The sequence below is a fragment of the Neoarius graeffei genome, chromosome 23 (genome assembly GCF_027579695.1).
Source record: "Neoarius graeffei isolate fNeoGra1 chromosome 23, fNeoGra1.pri, whole genome shotgun sequence".
Taxonomy (NCBI): Eukaryota; Metazoa; Chordata; class Actinopteri; order Siluriformes; family Ariidae; genus Neoarius; species Neoarius graeffei.
Window position 1 is genome coordinate 52,611,295 of NC_083591.1, and position 13,215 is coordinate 52,624,509.

The 13,215-nt window shown below is 40.4% G+C and overlaps 1 protein-coding gene across 2 annotated transcripts in view; it reads left to right on the forward strand.

Annotated features, from left to right (window-relative positions):
- cul1a (cullin 1a) overlaps nucleotides 1-9,268 on the forward strand; it is a 70,001-nt gene extending 60,733 nt beyond the window's left edge. For both annotated transcript variants that reach the window (XM_060906393.1, XM_060906392.1), the window contains 6 exons: nucleotides 1,196-1,288; nucleotides 2,879-2,926; nucleotides 3,084-3,166; nucleotides 4,784-4,889; nucleotides 5,004-5,117; nucleotides 8,464-9,268. In XM_060906393.1, the coding sequence (XP_060762376.1) occupies nucleotides 1,196-1,288; nucleotides 2,879-2,926; nucleotides 3,084-3,166; nucleotides 4,784-4,889; nucleotides 5,004-5,117; nucleotides 8,464-8,544 (525 nt within the window). In that variant the 3' untranslated portion in view covers nucleotides 8,545-9,268. The remainder of the gene's footprint in view (nucleotides 1-1,195; nucleotides 1,289-2,878; nucleotides 2,927-3,083; nucleotides 3,167-4,783; nucleotides 4,890-5,003; nucleotides 5,118-8,463) is intronic.
- The last annotated feature ends 3,947 nt before the right edge of the window (nucleotides 9,269-13,215 follow it).

The following is a 13,215-nucleotide window of genomic DNA, read 5'->3' on the forward strand; positions in this document are numbered from 1 at the left end:
TCGTCTGACCACAGAACAGTTTTCCACTTTGCCACAGTCCATTTTAAATGAGCCTTGGCCCAGAGAAGACGTCTGCGCTTCTGGATCATGTTTAGATACGGCTTCTTCTTTGAACTATAGAGTTTTAGCTGGCAACGGCGGATGGCACGGTGAATTGTGTTCACAGATAATGTTCTCTGGAAATATTCCTGAGCCCATTTTGTGATTTCCAATACAGAAGCATGCCTGTATGTGATGCAGTGCCGTCTAAGGGCCCGAAGATCACGGGCACCCAGTATGGTTTTCCGGCCTTGACCCTTACGCACAGAGATTCTTCCAGATTCTCTGAATCTTTTGATGATATTCTGCACTGTCAATGATGATATGTTCAAACTCTTTGCAATTTTACACTGTCGAACTCCTTTCTGATATTGCTCCACTATTTGTCGGCGCAGAATTAGGGGGATTGGTGATCCTCTTCCCATCTTTACTTCTGAGAGCCGCTGCCACTCCAAGATGCTCTTTTTATACCCATTCATGTTAATGACCTATTGCCAATTGACCTAATGAGTTGCAATTTGGTCCTCCAGCTGTTCCTTTTTTGTACCTTTAACTTTTCCAGCCTCTTATTGCCCCTGTCCCAACTTTTTTGAGATGTGTTGCTGTCATGAAATTTCAAATGAGCCAATATTTGGCATGAAATTTCAAAATGTCTCACTTTCGACATTTGATATGTTGTCTATGTTCTATTGTGAATACAATATCAGTTTTTGAGATTTGTAAATTATTGCATTCCGTTTTTATTTACAATTTGTACTTTGTCCCAACTTTTTTGGAATCGGGGTTGTACAAAGAAGGAATTCTCTGATAGAAACACTGCTTGCAGAAGTGTTTAGACTTAAATGGAGGATATGTAGAGAAATAGCTTTTGTTATTTTCATACATAAAGTTTTTTTCAATTTGTCTTAGAACTTTTTGACTTGGCCACATGGACCCATAGGCTACCTATTTTTTTAATTTACCAAAAGTTATTCATCAGGGGGGAAAAAAATACTGGAGATATTCCAGCAAAGTGGCTACACCTCCCAGTAACTTGTACTTGTCAAACAAACCACATTGATGTTAACACAGATGATTTACCAGCTGTAGACAATCATGATCACAGACAGGAAGTTAAGGCCTTTGCTTTTGAGCACTTTTCATTTTGTGTGTGTAGGCTTCAACGTTTCAGATGGCCATCCTCCTACAGTACAACACTGAGGACGTGTACACGGTCCAGCAGTTGACTGACAGCACGCAAATCAAAATAGTGAGTAGCAATGACCACACCACCTTCACAAAGCATGTTTGAGACCTCTTTAAAGCAGATACACAGACCCTTTTATGTTTAAATAAATTTCTGAGTGGATAGTATCTCCATCCTTGGCTCTTGTATGCTGCATAAATGGGAATTTAAAAAAATATATTTTTGAGAGTTAAAATTGAACGCAAAGTTGGCGTTCGAGCTGCCCCGCTGAGCCAACCAGCCCTGAGCGCGTGACATCACAGCGTTAACCGGTTTTAAGGCCGAGGCCTTTTACAGCTATAGACCAAAGTCATATAAATAAAAATTTATGGTGAAAGTAAGAAATAGCGTTACCGACTTGCTCAACTAAGACTGATTTGACTTCACTGATTGTGGGTTGACTCTCATTAAAACAGGATAGGCGTTATAACTTATGCAGCATACATGTACATGCATGCATTTTCACTGATAAAACGTAAAAGTCTAATTAAATAATCAGATGAACTGAGACAATCACATTCTGAAGCAAATTAAATAATCTCATACCGGGAACTTAAACACACAATACAAGTTACATGGATTAATCTAAATGCAGGTAAACGTGTTGTTTTGTATCCAAATGAGAGTCGCATCTTACCCGTCTGTGTTCTCGCTTCTTGAAGGCTGACCTTGTGGCCGATTGTTTTGAAACAATTTGACTTTCAGTTCTCCGTTCACTCGCTTCTTCCACGTAAGGGCGAGATGGCAGCAATATCCAGTTTAGAAATCAGACAGCTGGTCCCCTCTTTCTCCATACTGTGTACTCCGCCATTACTGCTCGGCTCAGGCAATTGCTAAAACCCGGGACAGAATGGGACATCACTGGTTTTAGCAACAATTGCGGCGAGGTCACCACCTGAGCGATATGTCCTGTCCCGTTCCATCCCGGGTTTTAGCAACAACCCTCAGCTCACTCCAGGAGGACTGGTGCAACTGAACTTTCCTTTTTAAAAAAATAAATAAATACTTTTCCTTTTCTTGTAGTTTTCTTTAATTGTTGGTACTGCACCCTCTTTCAATACGGGCTTATAGCCAACAGTCCTCAACAGATCAGAGGTCTCGTATGAGTCTTCAGTAAAATGTGCAGAGCAGAGGAGAGACCACTTCATAGCCGCCCAATGTGTCCATGAACTTCTCGCAAAACGCGTCCAAATCTTTGCAGTTTGAACGTTCTTGGGCCTTGAATGCAACGTAAATCCGCCTTCTGTCGTGTTGCTGCACCCGCCAGCAACACATCTACGTGGCATGGTGATAAATTAGCTCAAAATGGAGGATCGGAGTTGCAGTCAGCTGTGTTTTAGTATAGCGGAAATGGCGATGAGACCGATAGACTTCCTGCTGTGACATTACGGACGTCAAGGTCATTCACTCAGACCGCTACCTATATAAATCACTTTAATCATAAAAATTACTATATTAGATTTATTGTTAACGCTTAAAACTATTCCTGTGCCATTCTTGAGGTCTCAAGTCATTTATAAACAAAAGTGAGACCATGGTTCTGCGTATCTGCTTTAAACACCAAAAAGTAATATTTTAAAAAAAAAAAAAATTTTTTTTTTTTTTTTATTGCAGGACATTTTGGTACAGGTTCTACAAATTTTGTTGAAGTCCAAATTGCTGGTAAGTGACATTTTTCTCGACTGAATCCTGTTGAAACCCAGTTTTTGACTGCTTCAAATCTATTAGCAGGAATAAGCAACATGAGCATGATGCACCGCAGCGGTGCCGTGTCTCTTGCATACTGACTGTAGTGTTGATGCGTGTCGTCATGATGCAGGTCCTGGAGGATGAGAACGCTAACGTGGACGAGGTGGAGTTTAAACCAGACACGCTCATAAAACTCTACCTGGGTTATAAGAAGTAAGTCGTTGTTCGCTGTTTTAATCGGAATTAATAGTATTTTTAAATTATTGAACCTAAAATTGTGAACATGATGGACTTGGTAGCTAATTGCTATTTATTGTTATTGCATTAAATCTTAAGCTGTCAATTCAAATGTTTAAAGTGCTGATGGCACGTTTTTGATATCTTTGGCGATGTTTTATAACATAAAAAGTAATTCCCGATGATCCATATATTAATTCACGAAGGCGCCTATTTTACAAGTTATGATAAAAAACGCGGCTATTTGGGCAAATTTGACGGGGCTGCAGCACCCAGGAGACGAAGGAGGAGGAGCTATATGACGTCAGCGAAAGAACCTTCCTCCTCACTTACCAGTTTGTTGTCAATGCGACAGGTGTTCAGTTTGTCATTATTAGTATTTTTATTAGACATTATTATACATTATTATATATATATATATTTATATAGATAGATAGATAGATAGATAGATAGATAGATAGATATTATGCCTTCGCGTTGTGTTGCCGGCTTTTGCTCCAAAACCTACAAGGATGGGGTAAGTTTATTCAAGTTTCCCAGAGATCCCGAGCTGCATGCGAAGTGGGTGAAGCAAGTCAGGCGCACTCGTGACAAGTGGGAGCCCTCACCAACATCCGTCCTGTGCTCTGAACACTTCGATTTGGATTGTTTTGACACCCTTCCCAGCTTAAAGGAATCTCTTGGGTGTTCAGTTCAGCACAAACGTGTGCTGCTACCATCAGCAGTGCCTACACAGTGTTGCCAGATTGGGAGGTTTTCTGCCCAGTTGAGCGGTTTCGAGTGCATTTTGGTGGGTTTTGAACACGTTTTGGGCTGGAAAACGTCAGCAGTATCTGTTGTCAGATACTGCTGAAGTTTTCCAGCCCAAAATATGTTTAAAACCCACCAAACTGGGCGGGAAACCTCCCAATCTGGCAACACTGCCAGTATTCCGGAGGGGGTGTACTAGTAGCTATGCCGGATCCAAAGACAGTCCTCCTGTCAGAACATGTGTTGTGAAATGACATAAGATAAAGGTACGTAGAGCTATAGATTCTACATGATAATCATAAATGTAATCATAAAGTCGGCGTGATATCAGTCATGTATTTGCTTGTGAAAGCTTGCGGCTTTCATGTAACTGCCGCCTAGCAACGAGAGGCAAAGGGTAAAGAGGGTAGGCTATCATAGATTCTATTCGGAAGAGATCAACACAATTCTAGACTCCCAGAAGAGGAAGTGCTAGCACTAGAGAGTTCACCGGCGTTTTCATGCGCCATTTCCATTGAGTAGAACCAGAGTAGAACAGCCAGTGAACCGCAGCGTGTTCTCCCGCTGACGTCACAACATGGCCGCGAGCCACGGACCCAGTTTTCTTGCGCTGTGCAATTAAAAGTTGGATATTTGCGTAACAACAGCTTCTTTTCACGTAATTATAACAGAAATCTAACATGTTGTATAATTTATTTAAGAAATTGCATAGAGTCACGTTCATGTCATCAGCCCTTTAAATTGTCGGTCTGATTTTAAGTAATAAAATATTTGAGTCTAATTCAGTTTATTTAAATGTAATGACGTCATCTCACTTCATTTTCCTCCATCTCGCTTGTCCAGTAAAAAGCTGCGAGTGAACATCAACGTGCCAATGAAGACGGAACAGAAACAAGAGCAGGAAACCACTCACAAAAACATCGAGGAAGATCGAAAGCTCTTAATACAGGTCAGCGGTCACGCCGAGACGCTGCTTTCTCCGTCACCACCAAGACTTGTTTATTCCTTAACGTTAATGACCGATGTGTCTGAGAGTAAATATCAGATGCGTGTCCTTGTGTAGGCCGCCATAGTGCGCATCATGAAGATGAGGAAGATGCTGAAGCACCAGCAGCTCCTGGCTGAGGTCCTTAACCAGCTCTCCTCCAGGTTCAAGCCCAGAGTTCCTGTTATCAAGGTACGAAATACCACAGCACTGTTGAAATCCCAAATCTGATTGGTCAGAAGGTGTTGATTAATATTCTATCACAGCAGCTCTGATCAGTAGTGCGTACTGGCTGTGATTCAAGAATTCAAGTGATGTGTATGTTAATTAGGGCTGTCGAGGTTAACGTGATATTAACGCGTGATTGCAAATTCCTTTTAACGCCAATCCTTTTTTTTTTTTTTTTTTTTTGACATGCGATTAACGCATGAACATTCTGTGACCCTCCCCTGTAGTTGAGGAAATTAGGAAGTGACGTAGCTGGTTGGCGTAAGTCATGATAAAGTGCACTTATGTACGGAATTAACTTATTGTTGCATTCTGACTGTTTACGTAAAACGTGGAGGGATTGTTTGTTTGTTTGTTTGTTAGTTTAAATATGCTTTTGATGGTCCAGAGAGGAGAAAAGAAGACATGTTAAGGTCCAGGTGTGTGTGTGTGTTGAAGCATGCAGGCTGCACCCTAGCGTGAACATGAGAGAGTTTGTTAGCTCATCCGACCGTAGGCTGGGCCGGATGAGGCTATGCAATCACGTGTCATCCGTCCGTCCCCAATTTACAAAAATCGCTACTCCTCCTACAGGAGTGATCAGATTTCGATCAAACTCTCACACAGTGTTCCCCAGGTGAGTGTGCATAAAAGTTGTCAAGATGGTGGCGCCACCTGTCATATTTACAATTTTATGGGCGTTTGGAAAATTTTGTGTGACTCATCACTTTAAACGCTATTCTTTGTGAACTGCGAGGACATTTTCACTGAAACTCACCCAGAAGACTCTAAAGACACGTTCCAACAAGAATTGTTCACCGGGTGGCGCCACCTGCCACGGATGAGGCTACAGAGGGGTCACAAAAATCGCTACTCCTCCTACAGGAGTGATCAGATTTTGATCAAACTCATAGGGAATGTTCCCCAGGTAGGTATGTATAAAAGTTGTCAAGATGGTGGCGCCACCTGTCGTATTTATGATTGTATGGGCGTCTGAAATTTTTGGGTGACTCGTCACATTAAACGCTACTCTTCGTAAACTGCTGGGACGTTTTCACTGAAGCTCACCCAGAAGACTCTAAAGACACGTTCCAACAAGAATTGTTCACCAGGTGGCGTCACGAAAATCGCTACTCCTCTTACAGGAGTGATCAGATTTCAATCAAACTCTCACACAGTGTTCCCCAGGTGAGTGTGCATAAACGTTATCAAGATGGTGGCGCCACCTGTCATATTCACAATTTTATGGTCATTTGGAAGATTTTGTGTGACTCGTCACTTTAAACGCTATTCTTTGTGAACTGCGAGGACATTTTCACTGAAACTCACCCAGAAGACTCTAAAGACACGTTCCAACAAGAATTGTTCACCGGGTGGCGCCACCTGCCATGGATGAGGCTACAAGAGGGGTCATGAAAATCGCTACTCCTCCTACAGGAGTGATCAGATTTTAATCAAACTCGTATGGAATGTTCCCCAGGTGGGTGTGTATAAAAGTTGTCAAGATGGTGGCACCACCTGTTATATTTATGATTGTATGGGCGTCTGAAATTTTTGCTTGACTCGTCATATTAAACGCTACTCTTCGTGAACTGCTAGGACGTTTTCACCGAAACTCATCTAGAAGACTAGCCTGGCAAGCCAGACTAAATGTGAATATTTTTCACCGAAACTCATCCAGAAGAGTAGCCTGGCAAGCCAGACTGAATGTGAATATTTAGTCTGGCCTCGATCCGTAGACATTTCCGAAGGGGGTGGGAGGAACAAACCGCTGTCTTTCAAACTGTCTCTGTGCGTATAGGCCAACGCTCTGACCAATCAGCGCAACAGTGACTGTGACGTAGTCAGAGCGACAGAAAGCAGTGGGGGAGGCCTTGAAATAAATAATTTTTCAAAATGCGTATTAATTAATAAACAGGTTCTAGATATTAAGAAGTTTGGAGATAATGACCACAAGTTTGGAGTTTGTACCACATACTTAACATACACTCTTATTTTTTTCAAGTGTTTCTCAAGGGTTTGCTTAAACTGTTTGAGAGTTTTTATTTAGTGGTGTTTGGTGAAATAATTTCCCTTAAATTTAAAATAACGGGAAAATAAGAAACAATCAAAAAGTAATGTTTCAAAGCTTTTTATTAATTCTTCGTACTGCACAAACTAGCCCCATCCTTTTGGCTACGAGCGGAGCCAGCTGGTAGATCAGACTTTTGCCATAGCCGGTCGGCAAAACAGCGAAAACGTCCTTCTTGAAAAGGAATGAGCGGAGAGCCTCTTCCTGCTCATGTTTCAACGAAAACTCCAAGTCTAATTCTTCTAAAACTGATTCCAAAGCGGAGTCAAACGTGCGCTGTTCACTAGCGGTAGCCATCTTTCCTGTTGCGCTTTCTCCAGCGTCGCGCAGCTTTGTCGTCACTCCTGCAAAAGCCCGCCCAAAGAATCCAAACAAAAACCTTGCGTTGTGATTGGCGGGCACGATTTGATGCCCAGGGTGTTTTTGTTTATATGGTGCGAGGCTAGACCCATTCGCTAGGCAAAAATATTTTTGGCCGCTAGGCGGTTGGGTCTAGTTTACTAGGCTACCAGAAGACTCTAAAGACGCATTCCAACAAGAATTGTTCACCAGGTGGCGCCACTTGCCATGGATGAGGCTACACAGGGGTCATATACAATTTCACAAAAATCGTCACGGAGTTTGTTTTTAGTTTATTTTATCGCATAGTTTGAGGCTGGAAGTTAAGGACAGAACTTGAGGAAAATACGATATTGTTTTGTTCACGCTGAATTGTGCTAAAGTCAAAATTGTAAAGTTAACACTGCTTTATTTATTGATTTATGCATGTAGGGGGGGAATAAAATACCCACAAAAATAATTTTTGCTGTGTCCAGTCTTATCCTTCCTGACCTGGCCACGTACATTTGCATAAAGCAAGCACTCCCACTTCCCAAAAACTTGAAAAATATCCTTTTAAGGTACATTTAGAACAAATTTAAAAAAAAAAAAGTGTGATTTTAAATATTTTGATTGACAGCCCTAATAATAATGCATTAATTTGAATACGTTATTTCTATAACAGGGTACACAGAGACTTGTGTGGGGATGTTTAAGAAGTCTTAAGATTAAATACTGTGTGGTTAAAATATTATTGATATGGTGGAGTTTTCTGCGAGATGTTTTATTTAACATTTTATGGGACGGAGTCTCCATTCCTGTAAGTGAAAGAGAGGCTCAGTTGTTTATAGCTGCAATATAAATATTGAATTTTCTTTTAAATATAAAGTGTGTGTGTGTGAGAGAAGGGCTTTAATCAGAGTCTTGTCTTGTGTCTTCCAGAAATGCATCGACATTCTGATAGAGAAGGAGTATTTGGAGAGAGTGGACGGAGAGAAGGACACATACAGCTACCTGGCTTAACCATTTTCTTTTCATTCGCCCCCTTCATCTTCCCCCCTCCATCTCTCGTGCTCTTTTAAGTTGTCCCTAATGTAATAAACATCATTCCTTTTGACGTTCAGCCTATGTCGTTGGGAATGTGTGAACGGAGGAGGATTTTTTTTTTCCTTTTTTTTTTTTTTTTTTTTAATTTAAACCCGCAAAGAAGAAAGCCAAGCTGAAAAATACCACGTGTTAACATGTGTGCATCATCGTAGCCGGAGTTTGCAGAGCTGGACTTCCCTTTAAACCAACCCGAGCGTGTTGGAGTGTCTCGCTTCACCAGAACTGGCTCAGGACGGACAGACTTCATTATTGTAAATAAACCTGGACGTTCACTCTGAAAATCGATCTATTACTGAAAAACCCCGACCTGCTACGGTTTGCATGCAGACTGCCTATGTGCATTTAAACTAAAGTCATAAAGGATAAAACAAGGAGAAAAAAAAAAACTGAAAAGTAACACATTATTATTAGATGATTTAAGAACACGGCCGCAGCGTGTTTGCGGTAATATGGCCAGAAAGTTCTGTTTTAACAAAGGAAAGGTTTTAGCTACACATCCCAAGGAAAGCAGTGCGTGTTTGACCCGGTCCTTAGGCGTGTCCTCGGCATCATTTCCTGTTATCAAATATATCATTTGTATAGTGTGGTTCACTTTTTTAAATGTGTGGTAAATAAAAATTAAAGGTTTCTGTATGCCTTCTGATGCTGTGAAGTCTTTGGAGTTGCCAGGTGTGCCTGTGATTATAGGCGTGTACGTGTTTTATTCAACTAACACCATGAGACAATCTCTGTCTCTCTCATTACTTTTCTTATACCAAGAAGCAGCAGCATCACCATCACTGCAGAGATCAAGTCATTTTACCGTAGGTGTCAGTTTAACCCTTTGATGCAAAGCATATGCACACCCCTTCTAATGCACAACATGGGTCAAAAATGACCCGCATTCATTTTCCAGGTTATTTCATGCTGACTGAGTTTTTCTTTGCTCTATCTTTTGAAATCAATTTATTTTATGATTGAATATTCCAAGTATTCTTTAAATATCTTGTTTTTTAATTACCACAAATCATTAATTTAATTTTTTCTTTCCTACTTTATGAACAAAAATACTTTTTATATTACTACACATGGGTCATCCAAGTGTGATTTACAATTAAATGTCTTAATACTATAATAATAATAATTTGTTTCAAGTAATTACTTAAGCAGTAAATGGGGCCAGTTATTTATTTATTAACTATGTAGTTAGCTAAGCCAACTACAATAAAATTAGCTAACTAAAGTAGAATATGTCAACAGCTCGGTAGCTAATAGTAATTACTTGTAACTTTCTGACAAGTAATCTACTCACTCTCAAGGGAACCTAAACATAATCAGTTTTTTTCTAAGGTAATGTTAGAACAATTGAAAAACATTACTTCCATGTATTAGATGGGCAAAGGGCGCTGTGCTGAGCTGTGAAATGTCTGACACAAGCACAATTCACAGTTCCCACCAAACGCTGGAGTAAATGCATGCGGGTCGGTTCTGACCCATGTGTGTAAACTTGATGTAGAATTACAAAAGCTGTGCTTGTTCATAACTTAAGAAAGGAAAAATAAAAATGATTTGTGCTAAACAAAAACAAGATATTTACTGCATATTTGGAAAAGTAAATGACAAAATGAATTTATTTCAAAAGTAGATCATAGAAACACTCAGACATACATGAAATAACCTGGAAAATGAATGCAGGTCGTTTTTGACCCATGTTGTGCATTAGAAGGGTAGTGATACAAAAAGGGGTTTTATTCAAAAAGTAAGAAAGGAAAAAATAAAATAAGGATGTATGATGATCAAAAACAGGTTAATTGAGGAATACCTTGAATACTGAATGATGGAATTAATTTATTGCAAAGATATAGAAGATAAAAACTCAGCCGGGTCACTTTTGACCCATGTTTTGCATCAAAGGGTTAATGGCAACAAATACCATTTAATCATTTGGTCCGGATTTAAAGCACTTCCAGATCCGACAGAAACGTTTCAGGGGGGTTTCTAACATAGTTGCTTTTACAGTTTGGGGAAATTTCTTCCACTTCAGTGCTAATCGTGAAGACTTATTTCATAGTATCATAAATCAGTAGGTGTTGACTGAACAAAGATTAAGAGTTTTGAAAACCTGCATGGAGCTGCTCTTTGTCTGTATATAACTACTATTATTCTATCCATATTCACTGGATATGAGCAATCACACACTCTGATTGATTGGCTACTCTACTACTAGGCTATCAGCTCATATACCGTGAGTAGAGAAAAACAAAATGGCAGCGTGTGTTGCTGAACCAACCGAGGACAAAATATAAAAACTACTCAAACCTCCAAAGAATAAAAAACATTTTTATTTGATATATACAGTACCAGTCAAAAGTTTGGAAACACTTTTTCAAATTCGATGTTTTTTCTTTATTTTAATTAACTAAAAGACACTTCATGTCTTAAAGTAATGACTGACTGTTGCTTCTCTTTACTTAGTTGAGTGGTTCTTGACATAATATGGATTACTACAGTTGTCGAACAGGGCTATTTACTGTATTTTTATTATTTACTCTTTACTGGTTGATGGTGTCAAATGCATTAAGAAGGCAAGAAATTCTATTTTTGACGAGACACGCCTGTTAATTGAGAAGCATTCCAGGTGACGACCTCAGAGATCTTGCAGTCACGTGACTGGAAAGTACACAACCGCCATCGTGTCGGTCAAAAACACCGCTGAATACTGCTGCACTCGTGTACAGAATGGATCAATTTCAACCGACGGACTACACGGCTCATTTTTCTAATGAACAGATAACTAGATATACGTTTAAAATAAATGATCTACAGATTTGTGACCCTTATGGCTTACCGGACGGAGTTTTCACGACCGGATTTTGAACTGCCAGCGGAATACCCGGACGTGTATGATTACCTCATCAACTTTCCCTCGCTGTTCAGTGGTGAAGCACTGCGTGCTTAGAAATCTCTGCACAGTTATCTTTACAGAAATTCAGGGTTTGTCAGCGACTCAGATGTGGCATCTTGTAAGCAAGAAAATGATCCTCACTGGATGGGTAAGTCACTTAAGTATTGAGTATAGCACTGACCAGCCGATTATAGAATAAGGTAATTCCAAATCGTCCGTGTTGTTTACATGGATCTGGCGTTGGAGAGGTAGAGGCTTGGCAGTGGAGGTTTGAGTAGCTGTTTTCTGAGCTTAGTCAACAGGCCGGCTCTGCCTGTAGCCTCGCTTTTGCTTCAGCTCCCGGCGCCGCCTCCTTCGCTTTGCTTCCGATAACAATCCATGGAGACCCCGCTGGTCTCGCAATCTGGTCTCGTCCGGAATGTTTTTTTTTTTTTTTTTCTCGTCCGGAATGTTGTGCATGCGATGGAAATCGCTACAAACCATCATTTTCTGCTGGAAACCAATGTCCAGTAAGTCCATACGGTTGTAGTGGATATTGAAGTCCGGTACAGACGAACAACACGCAAAAATACACACAAAAAACATAAAAACCGTGCACAGGTAGGGAGAGCTTGTAGCCGCAGCCGTTGTAGTAGAATTGTATATAGTAGGGTTTTCCAGAAGAAAAGGTAAAAGTAGAAGTAGAAGGCGGAATATGGCGTTTGACTGACACGATGGCGTCTGTCACAATCTGGATCGGCTGTGACGTCACATGCAAGATCTCTATAGTGTGCAAAGCTGTTATCAAAGTAAATAGTGACGACTATAAAGAATCTAAAAGATGAAACATTGTTTTAACACTTTTTTTTGTTTGTTTACCATATAATTCCGTGTGTTATTTCATAGTTTTGATGAGTTCAGTATTTGTTCTACAATGTAGGAAAAAAACCATCGAATTTGAAGGTGTTTCCAAACTTTTGACTGGTACTGTGTATATATATGTAATATTACAGTGCTCAGCGTAAATGAGTACACCCCCTTTGAAAAGTAACATTTTAAACAATCTCGTTATCTCTAGCCGCTTTATCCTGTCCTACAGGGTCGCAGGCAAGCTGGAGCCTATCCCAGCTGACTACGGGCGAAAGGCGGGGTACACCCTGGACAAGTCGCCAGGTCATCACAGGGCTGACACATAGACACAGACAACCATTCACACTCACATTCACACCTACGGTCAATTTAGAGTCACCAGTTAACCTAACCTGCATGTCTTTGGACTGTGGGGGAAACCGGAGCACCCGGAGGAAACCCACGCAGACACGGGGAGAACATGCAAACTCCGCACAGAAAGGCCCTCACCGGCCACGGGGCTCGAACCCAGGCTGTAAGTCATTGTTGGGTTGAGAAACATCTGGCAACCAAATGTATATAAAATCCAGTGATGACCAACCAGAGGATAATTACAGTCCTGAGAAGGGTCCATGAAGTTGGTTGTTTTCCCACTCATTTAATAATTTGTTAAAAATATTGTAATTTTATATGTAATAAAGAACAGCACGTCATACTTTTTTTTAAGAGTAAATAATTACATTTCATCTTGTGTAGCATCTGCCAAGCAAGTTTGTTCCTGTTATCACTCAGATTGTTGTTCTATAATCAAAATCTGTGTGTGAGAGAATGAATTCAATAATGTTTTGTTCTGAAAGATTTAAACCAGTCACACT